At 36.7% G+C, this 22,500-nt stretch overlaps 2 protein-coding genes across 2 annotated transcripts in view; one reads left to right on the top strand and one right to left on the bottom strand.

The window, feature by feature from the left end:
* LOC135205512 (uncharacterized) overlaps positions 1-5,502 on the top strand; it is a 46,469-nt gene extending 40,967 nt beyond the window's left edge. The window contains exons 3-4 of the mRNA XM_064236251.1: positions 630-833; positions 4,201-5,502. Coding sequence (XP_064092321.1) covers positions 630-833; positions 4,201-5,073 — 1,077 coding nt within the window. The 3' untranslated portion in view covers positions 5,074-5,502. The remainder of the gene's footprint in view (positions 1-629; positions 834-4,200) is intronic.
* LOC135205514 (glutathione S-transferase Mu 4-like) overlaps positions 1-22,500 on the bottom strand; it is a 1,039,821-nt gene that overhangs the window by 309,604 nt on the left and 707,717 nt on the right. The gene's annotated exons all lie outside the window — the stretch shown is intronic.

Below are 22,500 nucleotides of genomic sequence, written 5' to 3'. Positions count from 1 at the left end.
TGCAGATATAGAATTACGTATTTAGTCATATAAACACATGACATATATAGGCGCTTAATTTAATAAAGTACGGTAAAGCACACGTTTGTATACATATGCATATACGGTACACGATTTGTACAATTGCAGCAATATAAACACATATATAGGTGCCTACTTTATATACTTGCGTTGCACGTTTGGAGAAACATATAACAACATGCATATTTATATTCCTCTTTTTTTTTTTTTTTTTTTTTTTTAGCTTTACCTCCAAGAACGAGTGTTTATAGTCTGATTGAAATTTGTAGGCGGGGTCAAGAGTCGAGCCCCACAAAAGAAAGAATGACAGGAAGGGTGAAGGTATGGCACTTCAAAGTCAATGCCAAATGCAATCAATACGCAGAGGCAGACAAATTCGACGAGCTCAATACTTTTTGACCTTCTTGACAAAAATTGAATTTTGAAGGGTATCGCTTCTCACTTCTGAGCAGCATTTTCTGAATAACCGAACTTCTCTAATGAGGGACCCAGTAGGCTAATAAGTTAACGAGCGTAACAATCTCACAAATTATCATATATTCCAGTTATTATGAACATAATCTAGATACATAAGAGAGTGGAAAGTCTAACCTCTCGTCTCTCAACAGCTTCAAGAGTGGAGTATTAAGCCAGCATGCGACGAGAGAGAGGGATTTCTTTCGGAACAACTGGCGGTGGGCGTGTCCTACAGTGCCGCGGGGGCGGAGCATCATGTGCATCTCCTGGCCAAGCTCCTCCCACAAGACCCTTTCAACAGAGCCTTTGTCATTGAGACGCTCTTTGACTTGAGGGAAATCAAGTTTTACACAGAAGTAAGTGTTTCCTTAATGAGTGAGGGAGAGAGAAACGCTTTGTTAATTACCAGTAGGTGGCTGCTCTGTTAATGACGCAGATGCAGGTACTTTGCTAATACGCAGAGAGATGCATTTGCTTTGTTAATGAGACATAGGTGAGTGCTTTACTAATGAGACAGATTTGAATGCTGTGTGAGGCAGGGTGGTACTTTGTAAATATACAAATATACGTGTTTTGTAAATTGACAAATGTATATGCTTTACAAATAGACAAATGTATGTGTTTTGTTAATGACACACGGACGCAGGTGATTTCTTATGGAAGTAGACGTTTGTTGCCCTGTTAATGAGTCAGAAAGGTGTATGATGTGGTGATGTGATTCTTAGACTACAAAGGTAGGTAATGTTCTATTCAGGTAGGGCTATGTCCTCCACCTTAATAAGCAGGTATTCAGTTTATGTTATAATGGTAGGTCTATTACTAAGACTCTATTCCTGTAGGTACCCCTGAATGATGTAAGTACAATTGATTGGTTAATGAGCTTCACAAGTGTGTTATATAACTGCTGCTGAACTATACATGGAGGTATTAAGTTAATGGACCACAAAGGAGATAATTTTCTTAGTTCATTACACAGGGGAAAAGAGGTGGGCACCTCTTCCATGAGGAACAGAGGTAAGGCTATTCTTTTTAAGCTATAGCTGTTTATACCTGTAAAATGTAGCTGCATTGTATTATTATTATTATTATTATTATTATTATTATTATTATTATTATTATTATTGTTATTGTTATTGTTATTGTTATTGTTATTGTTATTATTATTATTATTATTATTATTATTATTATTATATTCAAAATCCACCATTATTATCACGTAACAATTCTAAACGGTCACCGACTTGTCAAGAGAGCTTCCTCAAAGTAGAATGCCCTAGTGCGAAAAAAGAAAAGAAACTGACAAATGAACACAACCAGGGACCTTTCCACGAATCTCTGACGACAGATGATACAAGATGACAGATGTCACGTGATTACAATCCTTTACGATGAACTAAAAGAATATAGACTCTTTAAAATGTCATAGACGAGCATTCGCTAATGGGAACTACATGTGACAGCTAAGCTTGTGTACTTACAGAATTAGTTGATCTGTTACGGAGGGAAAACGTAGGAAATAAAAAAAAATGAATGTTTCAGTTTTATGCATCGATAATGGAAGTATGATACCTATGACTTTTCATTCTGAACTCTCTCAGTATATGATATTAACAACGCACTTGACAGAATGCTCCAAAGTAATTGTCAATTTTAAAACTTAAAACAAAAGTAATTTTAGCAACTGATATGTATAAAGGCAACTCACTGAAAACGAACAAAATCCGAAGATTTTTCTACTAATGGAAATGTTAAGGACACGTGAATAAATTCTATCACATTTAATTTACGCCAATGTTTCAGTCAACATTTTTAAATCTGAGATGGACACCTAACATTTTTACGGAGTGGCAGTTTTCCTCAGCATTACATAAATAGGAGACAGACAGACAGACAGACATACACAGACAGAGGGACAGGAGACATACAGACAGGGTACTAGAAAAGGCTGGAGTGTCTGGATAATACCAGCTGATGCAATTAAACTTGGAATCAGTCCGTCAGTAACAGGACAAAGCAAAAGTTGTTCCAGCTCAGCGTCAGTTACAGATGCCTTGGCTGCCAGAGAGAGAGATAGAGGCTCCGGGTATCCAAAGATAAGGAACCGTTTACTTTAACCCAATAAATAATTCCGTTCAGCCAGAATTCAGCGCTTATGACATTTCTCTTGGAACCGGCATCTATAATTCGGAGGACGCTTCTTCCTTTTCTGAATGTCAGGTAATGCCTTCTGTGGAAGGAAGGCGGAATATTGATCCTTCCATGAACTTTCACTCTACAGTCATTTATCCATAAATTTACCCTTCCCTTCCATTTTGAAACAAGTAACAGTTACACTCTCTTGTAGAGAAAACGTTCACAAAAACTGGATGAACACGTGTTTAGTAATATCCCGTCGCAATAGGAATCATAAATACAATTATTATTATTATTATTATTATTATTATTATTATTATTCAGAAGATGAACCTTATTCATATGAAACAAGTACACAGGGGACATTGGTTTGAAATTTAAACTTCCAAAGAATATGCCGTTCATTAGAGAGAAGTAACGGAAGGTAATGGGAAATACAGAAAGAAGAGATCACCTATCATAAAAGAAAAAACAAATTAAAAAATTATTGAATAAAAAAAATGGAAGAATATGATTAAAATACAAGGAGAACTGTCGTACGGTAAAATGCATTGCATCTTCGCTTGAACTTCTGATATTTTTCTTAGCAATTATTTCAACAAGCAAACCAAACCAGCAGTTTAGCATTTTCTAAAATCATTCACACAACCTCATTCTAATGTACTATACACATACAAGCAAACAAGGGAGCAAATAGTTTTGTGTGTCTGTGTATGTATATATATATATATATATATATATATATATATATATATATATATATATCTATATATATATATATATATATATATATATATTATATATATATATCTATATATATATATATATATATAATGAGGCAGAAGTGAAAATGATAGATATGGGCTGTATTCACACATGACTATATCTATAGAATAAACACAAAATAACTTATTCTATATTTTCCAGTTTTAAGCTCACCTGAGCTGAAATCGGGTCAGCTCTTCTAATCGAATTTTGTCCACCGTTTGAATGTATGCATGAATATATAACTTGACCTTTTCACACTTTCGAATACTTCTCGAGAACCACAGGTATTCTACTTAAAAAAAAAATGCATAAAGCTACCATGGGTAAAGGTGATTCATGTAGGTTTAAATGGGGCCACGCTCAACTCCGAGGGTGGTTCGAAAGCTCTCCACCTGGGTTCAAGTCTTGTAGTGATAAGCGTTTAAAAATGGTATGATGAAGTTGAAGGTCATTGTAATTTATTCATTGTTAGCACGTTGTGTTATTAAGAAATCAATTATTTACCACGAACAGTTTACAAGTACATCTGTTACAGAAAACGCTTTTTACAAGTGCAAATTTTAAAGTAAACACTTTACAAGTGCACCTTTTACAGCAAACACTTTACAAGTGTATCTACTATAGAAAACGTTTGACCAGAGCATCTTTTAAAGGAGACATTTTACAATTGCGCCTACTACGGCAAACACTTGACAAGAGCATCTTTTAAAGGAAACACTTTACAAGTGAATCTTTTATAATGAGTAAGATAAGGTTAACTAACGCTGCTTCCCCCATGAAAATGGAGTGTTAGGATCCTAACCAAAATATTTTTCGTTTCAGATCAAGCCGGCCCTTGAGGGCGTCGAACGACAGTACCTAACGGAAGACCTCATAGAACCATCCTGGGCACCAGACCTCTACTACGCAAAGCACAAGGAAGAGGCCGAGTCCATACTGGTGCTGGCCGACATGTGTCAAAGGGGATACAAAGTCCAGGACCTCACGCAGGGACTGACGGTGTCCCAGGCGAAGGCAGCTCTCGTGGCTATCGCGAACGTCCACGCCGCTGCTCTCACCTTGCAGATCAAGGAGAAACAACCACTCCCACAGAAATACCCCTACCTTCTGTCGACGGACCAAGCAGTCGAATCCTTCAACTGCCTGATTGACCGAGGCCTTCCATTACTCCTGAAGTTCCTAGAATCCCGTAAGGACCGCGCAGCCGTGCGAGAGGGCCTTCAAAAATACTCAGGGAAGGATTCAACCGAGATCCTCCGAAGCGTCTTGGCGACTTCCGATAAGCTGAACACCCTCGTGCACTGCGACTTCTGGTGCAACAACCTCCTCTTCAAGCAGGAAGACGACACGCCCAGGTGCTGCATCATCGACTGGCAGATGGTCATGTACGGCCGCCCGGCCATCGACGTGGCCATGCTCATCAGCACGTCCCTCGAGCCGGCGGAGAGACGCAAGCACGCCCCGGCCCTCATCTCAGACTACTGGGACGCCTTCATGGCCAGATTAGGTCAGTTCGGCGTCGAGAAGGACGCTGTCAAATACACCAAGGAGGACCTCGACGAGGACTACAAAGCTGCCTTGGCTATGTCGGCCTTGGTGGTCGTGGGAAGTGTGGACATCGCCTTAGGGTCGGCCGGCAGAGAAGAGCGCGTCCTGAACCTCCTAGCGGATCTCATGAACGAAGGGATCCTATGAAGACCCCTCTGCCGCTGAGAGGGGAAACTCATCTTAATGTAAATACTCGCATTCCTCTAATGATAATCGTTCGCTGATATTCCCCCCCCCCTCCCCCACCCCCCGTATGGATAAGAGCAACGAGCTTAATATGAAAATGTATATGTCTTTTGCGGATGATGTGCCTGAGCAAGGATGGAAGGGCTGCTGTAGAATTATTTTAATCAATGCAGGTTAAACTTATTTCATTATATCAAATCGTTTTTTTTTTAATTTCTACAGAGGTATGTCCCCAATAAATGACAATCTTTATTCAAGAAGAAATGAATATTTTGTAATTTCCATAACCGATTATTATGACAAGGTGTAAATGGACCTAGTCTGTCAAAACAAACAAAAAGAATAATTCTGTAATTATATATATATATATATATATATATATATATATATATATATATATATATATATATATATATATAAGGGGCCATAACCAAAGAAGTTTTTTTTTCTTTTTACTTGAGAAAATAATAAATTTTCCGATCATTTCAAATAATGGAGAGCGAATTGACTGTTGGTATGAGTAAACCATGTTTCATGACTTAGGTTGGAGGATGTTAGATCAATACCAGAATATAAACTGAAACTTTTCGTTACCCTGTCACAAGGGATGCTAACTAGAACTCGCCTGGTTCACAAACGGTGGTGCACATTTAGAATTTTGGTAGCTTATCTACTTCCTATGTTTTTATTGTACCTGGGATACATTACACAATATGTTTGAAGACACCAAATGAAAGACGCGAAGATGTGGATGTCATATCTGAACGTAAGATACCTAAAAAATAAAACGAATCATCTATTTAGCGATTTTCGACTCAAAAGGAACCACATCTGGCCTTAACTAAACATGGGGTGTCATTTGCTGAAAACTTCTGTCGGGTCTTCATAAAAATAGCGTATTAGCATTGAGGATACATAAGGCAGTGACAATAATAACCATCTGTTTGGTCATGGAAATCAGCAACGTCCCCAGACCACGACTACATATTCTTTGAGATATATTTTCCTGCCTTCATTTGCATGACGGGTACAGTGATTCCTACTCATTTTGGGTTTTACTTGAAAACAGTGGCAAAACGGAAATAATTTACCGTCGAAATTTATCCAAAAATATTTCCAAATGCTTAAAATTATATGACCTTCATAGGCAAACTCTCGGGAAAAAAAGGGATATTTAATATTGTGAATTATACATTTCTATAGACGCTGACGTTAAGAGTAACCTAATGCCTCTCTGTCGACTCTTTGTCGAGACTAGAAAAAAATTTCATGTTTACCTAAGGTTACAAAGTAACCAATGTAATTCGTAAAAATCTGCCAAATCAGAAGCCACAGAAACATGAGAGTCTCGGTGAAAATATTGCAAATAAAATCTAAAAGACCAATTCCAAACCACTAAGTAAAATGCTACAGATTTTTTTGTACCACCTCAGATTCCTACTGGTAAATTTACCTTTATTCTTCTTTGCTTCTCATTCCTGTTTTGTTACACCAGATAACTTGGATTCCACCGCCTATGATATAGAACTATCACTCTCTAGAACCGAATATAAACACAGATATACTGTTTATATACTTTAAAAAAAGATCATATTATTATTGTAATACTTAATACTCAGCTCACTTTTTTCTTCTCAGTTGTACTGCTTGATATACAAATGCATATTCTCTGTCTGTTCACCTGTATTAGTTATTACCTACCCCACCTGTCCACCCTGACTCTCTTCAAATAACGGTACTGGGGATACGTTAGTTATGTACAGGAAAAGCATATACACTGGGGAGTACGGTTTTGAATCCGTTTAATGTGTATTTTGTTTATTTCTCTAAGATCGTCATTAGGTGAGTATACTTCAAGGCCAGATTCGTAGGAGAATCATCTTTCAATTTCCGAAAATGAAGCACTCTGTGATTCATCCTAGTTTTATGAGACGGAAGCACTCAAGGTTGAATTCAAACTATCAAGCTCGGAGAGTGAAGCACTGGTCTGATAGGTCTATGGTTTCGAACAATTTATCCCAAAAAAGTAGTCTATGTTCTTATTTACGCGAATACAAAGTGCTGTCCCGTTAAATGAACATACAGAAATACGCAATATATCATACATATTTGTGATGTGCATGTGTGTGCGTATGTAATGTGTGTGTGTGTGTGTATATATATATATATATATATATATATATATATATATATATATATATATATACTATATATATATATATATATATATATATATATATATATATATATATATATAAACACACCACAAGCTTGTCGTGTTTCAAAATCTCTGATGGAAAAAATATTCATTTTCTTCAAACTGGTATTCCAGGAACAAAAGCCTTATTATATGGTCATCTTTGTTGACAAGAATATTACAGTAATAATTTCCGTTATAATACTTGATATAAAAAAGAACTTATATACATTAGTTTCCAAAATATTTTTCCAGTTGAATCTATTTTATAAAATCGATTAACGCGAGAAGGCAGTGGAAGTTATACCGTGAGTCCTAGTCTGGATGTAGATGTATAAGTACTCTCCACAGTGGGATATTATATATATAACGTTCGGATCTGAAATACATAACAGGATATATCCCCTTTGTGTTCAGGAATCATATCGCTGATTGTTAAGAAGGGATATAAGGGATAAAACACTAACGCTGATCAACCTGACGGGATATATTCTGTTAGCGATCTACTACAAATGCTCTGACGGGATATAATAAGTTCGCGTTTAAAATCTAAAACACCGATCGACGTAATGGGATGTATTCTGTAGCGATCTATTACTAATACTCTGGACGAATAATTATGTGTTCTTAGCGGTATCTGTGTTCATATAATAGCGACTTACGGCCAAATCTCGCTTCTCTGGACCCTTGCTTGTACGCGCACACCAATTACTGACATATTTATCAAGTATTTCTGTACTCACTGCTAAGGAACAAACGTAAAAAAGAAAGAAAAAAGTAAACAAAAAAGAACATTATTATGTTTTGTGGAAATGATTTACATGAATTTTTCGATCCCCTTTATTTTTAGATATTGTTGAAGTTCTGTAACAAAATAATAAAGAATTGCTAATTTTAACTTACCTGAGTTTCAATGTCCTTTCTACTCGTAAACAGGAAGTCGTATTATTTGTAAAATGCTTCATCAAACTCAAAAGAATTCAGAATAGCTATATGATTCCCCGATAGGTAAATGTCAAGTTAGGTAGAACCTTTTATCTGATAAATAACATTCTTAAACATTTTAAAGAAAGAGACCCCATATCTATGCAGCAGTAATTCTGATTTACACAAAGAAATATTAATCTTACTGCACTGAAGCTCCAGGTTCCAAACTTATATTGTAAAAGTTACGTTATAGGAAAATAAATGTATAACTGATTTCCAGAACGGAGATCATTTGAAATGGCACCTTACTGTAGACTGATCTACAGAGTGTATTAACCGATTTATCAATGAAATTTGTAAAAAAAAAAAAAAAAAAAAAAAAAAAAAATATGTACACCCGAAAAATGCAAGTATAACAATGTACGCACATTTGCATACTGGGCATACTGTATTAATGTACTTTTTTATTTGTTTAGGGGGTGAAAATTTACATGCTAAACCACATGCTAACCTCATGCGGGTGTTTATGTGTGTGTGTATATATATATATATATATATATATATATATATATATATATATATATATATATATATATATATATATATATATATATTATTATATATATCAGCCACGGTGGCGTAGTGGCAAAGTTCCCCCCTATATATATACATTATATAATATATTATATAATATATATATAAATATTAATATATAATATATATATACCAGCCCAAGGAGTGGCGTTAGGGTGGCAAAGTTCCCGCCTACCAGTCGCGAGGACCGGGGTTCAAATCACGCTGCTCATTGGTGGCTTGGGGATCGCGCCGTTGCACAAATCCGGTGGCGCGCCAACCTTGTGCTCTGTAAACTCGAGGGTGAGTAGGAGAATAGGTGGTACCAGCTCTCTGTCTGGAGGGTTACACAACGGGCCTAGCGAGTAGCGACATGCTGGATAAGTGTCCTAGGCACTGGGATCTATTCCCACACTGGGTGTCGGCTAAAGAACCAGGAGATCAGCGCCTGTCCTGCGAGCTTCGAAGAGGCCCATGAGACTTCAACTCTCTCTCTCCTCTCTCTCTCTCTCTCTCTCTCTCTCTCTCTATATATATATATATATATATATATATATATATATATATATATATGTGTGTGTGTGTGTGTGTGTGTAAATACTCTCGCCAAATAAATGACCTGTACAAGTCGAGCTATATAATTCAACACATGAGCAATCATAATATAAATCTATCAATCTTATATATATTCTTGTATCAAATAAAACTTAACTGAAGGATCAACAATAAACTCGGTTAAACATCATACATGGGAACACAAAGAGATCGGCGCAGCTAATTTTAGAGTAATGTTAATAAAGTAAATTATATAAATTACACTCATTATCGCTTTTGATTTTCAATACCAAGCCAGTGCTCCCAATCTTGAAGGAAAAGTCCTTTCGTATCAATGATAGGATTTTGTTTATGTGATTGCATGTCAAGGTTGGGGAATAAGACAAATACTGGCGCAGGACGGAGTAATATAGTTCATTGTACTGGGAATGAATTAAGTGAATTGACTGATAATAAATGTTTAATAATGCAACTATTACATGTGGCGTCCATCTGGGTGATATGTTACTACCATTTGAGACATCAGCTTATGTGTCATGAGCATATTAATTTCACTCGCCATGCAAGAAACTATTCTGAACAAAGTACAAGGTACAATCACTGCATGATACCCCTTTTCCAACTGCGGTTAAAGCACAATATAATATAAAAATAATGTCTGTTCTCAACACCGTGCATGGGAAATAACAACATTTTTATCGTTTTTAATCGATCTGAGAGCTGTATACCACTATCACTGTACTGTCTGTGTATTTCTTCCCACAAGTACCTGGTCCTTCAGAGCAGCCTTGAAAGTAATCTAAATAAAATACTGCAGTGGGTCGAACGTAATCTGAAATAAATTGTAGTGGGTCGAAAGTTATTAAAATAAAATACTGTCGTGGGTCGAAAGTAATCCCAATGAAATACTGCAGTGGGTCGAAAGTAATCTGAAACAAATTGCATTGGGTCGAAAGTAATTAGAATAAAATACTGTCGTGGGCCAAAAGTAATCCCAATAAAATACTGCAGTGGGTCGCAAGTAATCTAAAACAAATTGTAGTGGGTCGAAAGTTACTAAAATAAAATACTGTAGTCGGACGAAAGTAATCCCAGTAAAATACTGTAATGGGTCGAAACTCGAAAGTAATCCTAGTAAAATACTGTAATGGGTCGAAAGTAAATCAAATCAAATACATCGACAACTGGCTTGATAACAATTATAAATTAAAACATCCTCCATAAATGTGAACAATTAAATATCCATAAGTAAAAAAGTCGAGGAGATAAGAAATTAAAGTGGACTGTCTCATCATTTAGGAGAGGAGGCAGTGAAGGCATGAACTGAAAACAAAGATGGAATAGCGCATTTGGCTGCTGATACTCCAAGCAGATTTCTCTTTCTCATCATCCCGCTCAACACGTTATGAGATAAAACAGGAAATGAGTAAAAATAAACGTGTCTAGGGAGGAAAACTCAAACTCAAGACAGTGGGGTACCAAGGCAAAGCACAAGGTTTAGAAATATGAAACAGCAACTGACTGTAGCAGATGTGTCATCTATATATTTTTTGTCGTAGATTACGGCAGAAATACTCCCACCAGGAATATAAAAAATCTGGAAGGAGACGTTGATTACTCCTATCATAAAAGCAAACAACTTCTCTCACCATGCTAGTTTGAACCATACAATTCCTCCCCTAAGCCTTTATCACAGATATGTTCATAATTTTGTCTGTTATTTATCAAGAAGCTACGTTTACAGCGGACTCAGCCACCAGCATCAACTAGAGTAGTAGACATTCCTAGAAATCTAAAAACAAACAGTATTCAAAGCAGTATGGAGCGCCTCAGTGGCGTGATTGGTATGGTCATGACCTGCCACCTTGGTGGCCGCGAGTTCGATTCTCGGTCATTCCACTGAGGTGTTAGAGATGTGTATTTCTGGTGATAGAAGTTCACTCTCGACGTGGTTCGGAAGTCACGTAAAGCCGTTGGTCCCGTTGCTGAAAAAGCTGAATAACCAAACAAAAATCAAAGCAGTATAAAGAAACAAAATCCATACAACATGAGTTTATCTAATATTCATCACCTCAGAGATGTTAAGAGTAATTGAAATTTTTTGAACCAGATGCAGAACATTTGCATGATGCAATCCTCCTCCTCCTCCCCCTCTCTCCACTTCTGGTTCCCTCTTGCTCCTTAGCCCATATCCTCTTCCTTTTGATATATAATCTCTGGGAATACCAGCGTTAGTTGATCTCCTCCTGCTTTCATCTCGCTGAAAGGTCGGAGCCCCTGGAGGAAATTACGAAGGAAGGCTCGCCTTGTCCTGACACACACACACACACACACACACACACACACACACACACTCAAATAGAGAGAGAGAGAGAGAGAGAGAGAGAGATTACTACCTGCTTCTGCCGCCTCTGTAGTAGAACGAACTCGGAGTATTACATAAAAAAAAAAGATCAAACACGATGAATCTTAGCAGATTGTTTTCCAGCATCGACAAAATTGATTGAGTGTATACTGATGGCATCTCAACCATCTAATAAAATGTACGATTTTCCGAAATCAGGGAGAATGCACGGAAATTTACGTCGTGGGAATATTTGTTCATGCGAAATATCACTATTTTGTTACATATGAATAAAGGTTTTCGTGCAACTGACAGAGAATCTTTCTTTAATCCCATAATTGCATAGTATGCTTTACTGATACATCCTTGTAAGCAGATCAAGTCAAGTATTTGGGAATACGATCGTTATCAGTGGATTTACGAGAACTTTGATGAAAGGCATCCAGAGTCCATAAATTTACAAATATGTCACGAAAAATTGTGCCTCGATAGGTCACTGCCCAGTTTCAGAGGTGTTTCATTTACTTCCCTTCAAACCTGCGGACTAAGTCTTCTTGGTATTCATTTCAATGTTGATATCCATAGGTTTCAGAATCAGAAACTGTACTAGACCCATCTCCTTGAAACTTTAAATTATTTTTCTAAAAACTGATCTCCAAGATGGTTCATTTATTTTTCGTATATTTACTTTACATCTCTACCATTTTTGCAAGGTTCTGCTCTTTGCTTTTTTCTGCTATTTAAAAAAAATGGGTATTTTATTCTTTGAAGGCTTCCTTAGCAAGCCATTTGCCTTGATCGATCCAGTTAAAATCGAGCTTAGGTTTACCTTAAAGAAAATTACCAAAACACTGAATGGCACATCATAATAAAATGTACTACGAACGACCACTTAAAAGGCAGATAATAATACTAAGAACTGTGAACACTCAGTTACACACATTTACTAGCAAGCAAGTGTTCTACAGCAGGAGACCTATTTGCACTTTCCCCCAAACCGAATTTAGTGATTGCAGGTACGCTTCAGTCAGTTGGCGTGGAGGCTGGAGGGGTCCACAGCGTTTATACTTAATGGTTCACTAATGGACGAACGTTTGGAGAACGTCCCCCTACCACGTTCCTCCTCTCTTCTAATACCCTCCCACTCTCTCTTCTCTCTCTCTCTCTCTCTCTCTCTCTCTCAGGATGAAAGCGGGAACGCAGGAGCAAGGTGCATGATGACAATGGATGCGTTAATGTTGAAGCCTCTTCCTCTTGCTCTATTGCATTGAATATAAACTCATTAAATAACAAACTGCCTAAAGACTATGAATACATTTGTCAATCTCTCCTTTCTTCACATACAAGCTATGTGACACATGGAATAAACTGCCACCAGGAGTTGTAAACAGCAACAGTGTGGAAGAGTTTAACAGAAAGCTAGACAAAATCATTAGGACACTGCGAATGAACAGTAAAACCTGTTCCTAGAGATAATTGAGCACACGATGTCTCCTAGATGGACAAACAAATCTTTGAGTTATCCTAATCCTTGTAACTCTCTCTCTCTCTCTCTCTCTCTCTCTCTCTCTCTCTCTCTCTCTCTCTCTCTCTCTCAAGATGAATTTTTCATTCTCCATCGGGAAGTCAGTGAACCGTGATAGAGTTGTATCTAACACTTATGACTGATCTCATATTAACCAATTGGTTTTTTAATTGTTGGTAGCAAACCAAGAACAGTATTCTAGACTAAAAAATTGAAAGGGCAAAAGAATATTTTGATGTATTTAATTTTTCAGGCGATGAACCCTGAGTAAAGGATTCGGGAAGCAAGAACCAACGGTTCCCTCCCTATACTCTATAGTAAAAGGCATCTAGAAAACTTTCTATTCAAACCTAACGTAAAAACTATCATTAGCAACAAAAGAATTTTTGAGCGAACCGTTACTAACTTTCGATTCGGAAATATGGATTCAACTTACTGGTGGCGAATAATATTCTCTAATCGCTCAGGATAGTAATCACGCTTGGTAAAATTCACGATATTGAAAAAATCATTTGAAAAATATAAAAAAATTGTTCTAATAACGAAATTAACTGTGAGTTGCGGAAGTCTTCCGCTGTTTGAATAAAATGAAAAAGATGCTATCTTAATTTTAGGATATCTAATTGCAGATTAAATCACGTTTTCACATAGTATTTGATATTTCGGCTGTAATTTTCAGGCAAACTAAATGAATGACGGTATTACTGAAGTATAATTTCCGATCTTTATTTTCTCTTTTTAATAGTTATCGACATTTCTCCATATATATATATATATATATATATATATATATATATATATATATATATATATATATATATATATATATATACATATACATATATATATATATATATATATATACACATATATATATATATATATATATATATATATATATATATCGAGCTACAATGTTCCTTAATATCTAATTCGCTCTACCTCGGAATTAATATATTTTCATATATGCTTAACCGAAGGGGAATTTTTTTTCTGATAATAGACTTGCCTGGACCAGGGAGCGAACCCATGGATCCTTTCAAATCCAGGAACGTCAGTGAAGCTTTTACCTACTACACCACCGCGAGAGGCTGTAGTAGGTAAAAGCTTCACTGACGTTCCTGGATTTGAAAGGATCCATGGGTTCGCGCCCTGGTCCAGGCAAGTCTATTATCGAGAAAAAATTCCCCTTCGGTTAAGCATATATGAAAATATCTTAATTCCGAGGTAGAGCGAATTAGATATTAAAGGACATTGTAGCTCGATATAGTACATGAATCACGGAAATGTGATATGACTTATATATATATATATATATGGTATATCAGTATATATATATGTTATATATTTATATAATACTACATATATATATATATAGTATATATATATATATATATATATATGTATATATAAATATATTGTTAAAAACTGCTCGTTCCTTCAGTATAAAGTGTGGGATGTGACTTACTGGCACTCCTAAAAAGGCCTTGCATGGAGGGACGAGGGTTATAACAAACAAAACTCTACGGCTGATGGCCGATATTACTGAAAGAAGGAATTTACATAAAAGTGGAATTTAGTTCAAATGAACTATATTTACATTTAAATTACGTGTAGGTCCAAAAATTAATGGAAGGTGGTTGATTGCAGGTCCACCGGAAACACGTGGCTGGGAAATGACCCAGACACAGAGATATGATTTGCGCAAAGCGGGTTATTTAAATGCAAGAGTCGTATCCAAGGGTTCCAATTTTTCTCTCACAAACAGGCACAATATTTGTCTGCAAAGAGATAGCATTCTAGCATCAGTACTAGGGCGATGGACACGTGGGAAAACGTGACACATTACTTGCTCTTAGTATTGCCTATCATAGATCACTCAAGGGGGCATAGAATGACTTGGAGCTTATACAGAAAGGAATATTGCATTGCTTGATTAACTAGGGGATGTTTAATATCATTACTAGCATCACAAGGGGAATTAATCACAGCATTGAACCAAAATTGGGGAGTGAGTGGCCGAGCCAAGAAGAGGGCGAAGTCATCTTGGAAGAATGAAATGAAATACAGACAATAGGCAAAAACGATTCGCTGACTGAACTAGAAATTACTCTCACAGTACCTGGAAATCCGTGGTATTGTTGTCTTCTTATTTGCTGATTGATCTGTGCACTATGGATGGTAAAAGAACACATGCGGGATCCCCAGAGGAAGCAGGGGAGCAAAAAGATTGGGGGGGGGGGGGGGGGGGGGGGGGTGGGGGGGGGGGGGGGGGGGGGGGGGGGGGGGGGGGGGGGGGGGGGGGGGAGTGGTGTTCTGCAGGTGAGAGGCATCTAACAGGACACCTGTGGAGATTAATTCCAAGGCAGCCAATAGGAATTGAGATGGTTTAGAGAGAACGAGGCTTTCAGTTCAGAGGGGCAACTCGAGAATATGTGAAATTCTTTATAAAGGGGTATTATTTTACTTGGTTCTGGCTTACAATCATGAGCATTATATATATATATATATATATATATATATATATATATATATATATATATATATATATATACATACTATATATATATATATATATATATATATATATATATATATATCTTAAAAGAAAGTGTGGTGGTGAATTGCTAATCTCAGCTTTTTCCGCTTAGAGACAGGAACGCTTAGTGACAAGCGCTTGGCTCCTCGAGGAGTGCTGAAATGGAAAAACAGTCAGAATTGGTGACCATGCGATATGAGGTTGATGGCCTTTCAGAGATCACATGATTGGGTCATGCAACGCGCTCGGTTGCTATGGCATTCCGATAGGCATGTCCGTGTGTGTGTGTGTGTTCGTAGCGTGTGGTGTATAGGGCCTAACGATAAGAGATGCAAAAGAAGAGGGGACACTCTTCGATTACTTGTGTCGTGGTATAGAACACACATTTGGAGAGCGTTCGAGGACACCCATTAAAAGGTAGAGTACACGAGACTTTCGAAAAGTTACCCTTTGAAAAGAGAAAGAGAAGTGTAGTGTGTATACGTTCATTTTAATTACCTTTCACAAGTTGGAGTGATATAATAAATATGTCTCTTTATTTCACATGGGTTCAGGGCATCATATAAGAGAATGGGTTCTCTAAAGACTTTGACCATTTAAATGGCATAATTAATCAGACAGTAAGATTTAGGGGAAGTGTTTACTTAATCTAGTTCAGGAGAGGAGAATGACAGTTCACGGTTTATTTTGAGGGTCAGACTTTATTCTTTTACTCCATTTTATATTCATTTGGTTCCATTTAATGTTTAGCTAATTTGGTAAATAAAAAGTATATTTTTGTATATACGAGGATTCATTGGCCCAGATTGCATTTTTTGCTTATACACATACACACACACACACACCACACCAACACAACACACACATATATATATATATATATATATATTGATATATATATATATATATATATCTATATATTATATATATATATATATATATATAATATATATATATATAATAATTTTTTTATTATATATATATATACTGCATTTTTCTGTACCTACCAAATGAAAACCAAGGTTTGTATGGACAGTACAGACATATTTTTCAATACATACTACCTAGAGTTCAATTTATTATTTAATGTCGCAAAAGTACAAAAATTCACATTCACATTTTTCTAAATATGGTCTGTTTTTTCCCCTCTAATAAAATGACAATATGAATGTTTCAAAGGCCTCTCTCTCTCTCTCTCTCTCTCTCTCTCTCTCTCTCTCTCTCTCTCTCTCTCTGTCATACATTTTATGTGACCTATAATTATATGATAATGGAACTGCATGTACATTATCCTCCATCTCCTTCAGGGCATATCAATGGATAGCTGAACCAGAGAAGGAAAACATCACCTGTACAACATGATATACAACTTTCCCCCGCTTACAACACGCACAAAAGCAACACTGTACCTTAACTCAATAACATTTTACTGGCCACTTTACTTCCAGAGCTCTAACAGGGTCACCAAACCACTCCAACTAAGTTAATCTTATATTTCTGGCTTCCTCTCTGAGCCAACCCAAAGACCACTTTGTGTTCTAGTCGACGGGAATAGTCTTCTCCGCCTCCAGGAAAGTAACAGAGGCCATCCGCCGGTGAGAAGGGCATAATTACTTCCCGAGCAACATGCGTTTTTAGATGCCGACTTTCATGCGACTCTCATTCCTTGTTTTGTGGAAAGTCAGTTATAATTATTCTACTAAAACCTGTTTATATAAACCAAGCAATTAACATTGTTTTCTGTCGCTTTTTGTTTTGTTGTAGATTAAAATGAATGAAACAATGTTTTAAACGTCAATTCAATTATAACTTGCCCCCATTTGGAAACTTTTAAAATCGACAAACGAGTACGTATCCACAATTAATGTTGAATGACGCTTGCAATGATCATGGTGAAAAATACCAGCACAGGTGTATCTATGAGTGTCTCTGTGTAAGGGGGAGGAATGTGGCAAAAACCCGATTTCACTTATTCTTTATTTTTTTCTATAAATAATTTGTAATATTTTTTCATTGGTTTATTGTTATAAAATATGTAAACTAACTTTTCTGTGGATTGTATATAGCAATGGACTGATTAGACTACTAAACAATTTTGTTTTCCTCAAGTGTTTACCCCTGGCCAGATTTAGAAGTGGGAAAATTGTTGACCCTCTGAAAGACCAGCTACAGTGCTAAAAATTCAAAATGAAAGAGTTAAATTGTGTGTATATATATATATATATATTATATATATATATATATATATATATATATATATATATATATATTTGAACGATCACTTACCTCCCGTCACAGGTCGGGAAATATGACAGACTTTAAATAATATCCTGCAAGTCTAGACACATTAGATCAATCTGTTGGGATTTCGGTCTCATTGTGGTACGTAAACCCGAGCGTCAGACCGGTGTGATTTATTGTACTGTATTTTATTTTTCTGCGTCATCCCTCTTCTGTGGTTTGGACTGGGAACAAGCAATGCAATCTACATAAAAATGGTACAGAATAAAATAGATATGTACCCAACATCTCTCTCTCTCTCTCTCTCTCCTCTCTCTCTCTCTCTCTCTCCTCTCCTCTCCTTATTTCGCTCCATTCTGACCATCACTAAGACGGCCTCTTCCACTTCGTTAGGTAGTAAAAGACGAGAAGATTACAACCAAGGAGAGAAAAAAAGTCTGCCTCTTTACCCTGACGAGAGGTGGACACGGATCGTCGATAGTGGAAAGGGAAGGTAAAATATGACTCAGGCAAAAGGGAAGACTCTGCATGTTCCAAGAACTTTTAGAAAAATTAATTCTCAGAGATTCCCGGCAGTTTTAATACCGTTTAACACAATTTTTAAAGGAAATGAAGAGGATTATTAAAGGAAATTTATTATATTAACATATACTACTCTGCACGAGTGGTTAATTCCATTTTACAGTGCAATTATGATTATTATTATTATTATCATTATTATTATTATTATTATTATTATTATTGTAGCAAACATTCACATGGAACCAATAAATAATGCCATTAACTTGCTAAGCTAAGCTACAAAGAATAGAAAGAAGGTTTAAATGCTGTAAAAAAATAAAGTAGGAGTGATATACAGATTAAAACTTCTTAACAGCAAGTCAATGGTGCACAACCCCTTAATAATTACAGTAAAGTTACTCATAAACTTACAAAACTGTCATGAATTCAGTAAAGAATATATGACATCTGTCACAGAGCATTATGCCATACATCACTTTTAGTGACGGCTAAAAAAGTTCTCTACTGAAAAATAGCTTATGAAACTGGGCCAAACAAGAGACTCCCTGAAATTGATCTAAATGACCATTTGCAGGAAAAAGGAAAAACTTCTTCCGCGTTCTTTGTTCAGCAGATAAAGATTCTAGCAATTTGAAGAAAAAAAAGTCCTAAAAGAAGACCAATATTCCTGAAATGGGAGAAAGAAATATCTAAAGCATGTAACGTCAATATTACCTCCAATTTTCACATAAAAGGCCTCGCGAAGAACACAAAGTCTCAGGCATTAAGAGATATATTTTTCAAGGGCTGGAAAAAGGAAGCTTGGAGCTTTTTAGATCCAGTAAGAACATTGTTACTTACGCGTGATGAATCATGCATTGGGAGCCTGGTGCGAGATCAGGTCATGAATAAAGTCTATGTTTTACTGGAACGAACCCTTATCTCTCAAAGGCTAGACACGTTAATAATTTTCTCCTTTTCTACATCATCTGTAAGGCTTTCAGCATCAGTAGCAAATAAATGAAAGAAATTAATTTCGAAATTACCAAAAAACCTTAAAGCAATTAACATACTTAGCAAAATCTAAAGAGCAGACTCTCGACCTTAATCGTATCCACTGGCCAGGAAGACATCAATGAATCACACAGGCGAGAGTACCAAACGCACGAAAATTGGTGTTGATTTTTCCTATAATGCCCAATCAGCTCCACCGAAGCCTTCACCTATGCACCTGGATTTTCCGGCAACTTTCCCAACATTTCTCGTGGTAACGGGACCACTTCCGTTATGAGCCGATTACGTGAGCGGGAGATCTTTACTGTCGACCTCTTAGGGTTATTTTTAAGAACGAATTTGCTGCGCCTGAGGTAAAAGTTGGGTACTTTCCGAAGCAAGGCGTGTAATAATAGGTAGAGAGAGAAAGAGAGAGAGAGAGAGAGAGAGAGAGAATTACAAGGAGATCAGATTCACCACTTTGTACAGTGTGTGTGTGTGGTGTGTGTGTGTGTGGGGGGGGGGGGTTGGGGGGGGGGGGGGGGGGGGGGGGGGGGGGGGGGGGGGGGGGGGGGGGGGAGTTGTTCGAAGAAGTACTACTAAACTCATACAATCGTGTTGTAAAGTAACTAACTCATTTCACTATTCTAGACCGTGGTTGTAATGACGAGAATCATCTACGCGTGGAAGTGCGCTTTGAAGATGAATATCAAGAGGTGAGTGCTGATCTTTTCGTAAATCTCTCTCTCTCTCTCTCTCTCTCTCTCTCTCTCTCTCTACCTATAATTACAACAAGGGAAGGGATACCTCTCACACTTCCTTATATACGTATAGTGGCATTTTATTGGCACTTCCGTAACAGCCTCTTATTGTACAAAATCCTACTGATAATCAGAGAAGCTCTTTCTGAAATAAACCCCGCTATGTGGAGAACGTGTGCGTGTAAATATGTTATGTGTGCATACATATATATACAAATATATATTATATATATATATATATATATATATATATATATATATATATATATATATATTATAATATATATATATATATATATATATAATATATATATATAGTATATATATAATTTAAAAAGTATGCCGTAGCGAGACTGGAGATCACTGTAGCTCTCACCGTACAGTAAGTGCACCCAATTAAGAAGCACTTAAAAGATGCGAAATGGAAATTGTAATTATTGCAGATCCTAAACACATGCTTAGTGCGCAAGTTGATTGTAATGGATCAACTATTGTTTCAAGAGTAACTGCGTCCGTTACTCAATGGAATTTTTTCACAATCCTAACTTAAGCGCAACTCATGATCTTAATTTACGCAAATCTATAGGGAGAAAAAACCGATGACTATAAAGCAACGAGATCTAACCCCAAAGGAAGCAATAGAGCATCACTTGAATAAGCAGAGGTATGACGCCAGATAACTTGCAATCAGTTAATCTTATAAATGAGTTGGCCATGCGAGTTGTGTTAAGCATCCAATGCTCGACCTATTTTTTAGAGAAAATTCTGAACTCAACGAAACAGACGCAACAGAAAACAAGTAAAAAATGCGCCGGAGATTCTTCGACGTAATCGAGTTTCCTGTACAGCATATAATGCTGTATGAAACTCTTAGCCACGGCCCAGTGGTGGCCTGTATTATTGGCACCTATATCGGTGTCAAACGTACGATAATGGCTAACTTTAACCTTAAATAGAATAAAATCTACCGATGCTAGAGGGCTGCATTTTGGTATGCTTGATTATTGGAGGGTGGATGATCAACGTACCAATTTGGAGTCCTCTACACTCAGTAGTTTTTAAGATCCGAGGGCAGACAGAAAACGTGCGAACCGGCAGACAAATGCCCATCTCAGTAGTTTTCTTTTACTGAAAGCTCAAATAGAAAGCAAAAGTTTACCAATCGCACAGCAGAGAGGAGACAATATTGCATCCAAAAATCTCCCTCTCTGTCTGTGCAGCCATTAAAACGATGCAGTCTGTCTGCAATAAAAATAAAAATGAACCCTGTTCGTCCATTTAACCTTTTATTGCTCTACAACGCTCTCTGTTCCAGGGAGGTCATTGCGAGATCGATTGGAGCAGGAGGAGACCAGTTCCCTCCAATACTTTACTAAGTCCTTTCGTTGGCTACACAGGGAGAGAGCTACAGCAATAGGCGTTTTAATTCATAACCTTCCAAGAAGCCTCCACTTTCAGGGCAGGAAACTTACGGATTTAATTGTATTGAGGTAATAAAAGTGCGTATGTCAATGCTAACACGTGCAAGAAAGTCATCCATTCGTAAAATACACACACACACACACACACACACACATATATATAGGTATATATATATATATATATATATATATATATATATACATATATATATATATATACATTATATATATATACCTTATATGTATATATGTATAATATATGTATGTATGAATGTATGTATGTATGTATATGGTAAGTGTAGAGACAAGAAAAAAATATATAACAGATTTAATGTCTACAGGTTCCCTACCATGTCGAGGTTAGCGAGAAAAAAAGCGTATGCAGAAAAAATATTTTTTTATAAAATAAAATCCTGGAGTTGTAATAAAGACGAAGATATGGTTTAAAATGATCTCATTAAGGAAACCTACTGGTGAATTAATATGAACCTAAGCAAAGCAGAAGAAAGAATAAAACAACCGATGGAGTAACTAGAAACACACAGACTCCAATAGCCATGGGGATCCTGTGGAAAGAATTGCACAACTACAGGGATTTCGTGGATCCAGGATTGCAGAAAACCTCGACAGGATAAAAATTATTATTGGCTACTAGAGTTTGACAGACTTTTCCAAGAAGTTTGGGCAAAGAAATGCACATGTGCAATCAAAATGCAATTAAAGTTGTTAGCATTGTAAACATTATATTCCTAACTTCATGTAAATTAAAACGAGCTAAAATCTAGGGTCAATTAGATCTTGCTTCACCAAC

This window comes from Macrobrachium nipponense, chromosome 24, assembly GCF_015104395.2.
Source record: "Macrobrachium nipponense isolate FS-2020 chromosome 24, ASM1510439v2, whole genome shotgun sequence".
NCBI classification, from domain to species: domain Eukaryota; kingdom Metazoa; phylum Arthropoda; class Malacostraca; order Decapoda; family Palaemonidae; genus Macrobrachium; species Macrobrachium nipponense.
This window is presented reverse-complemented; position numbering and strand designations above follow the sequence as displayed.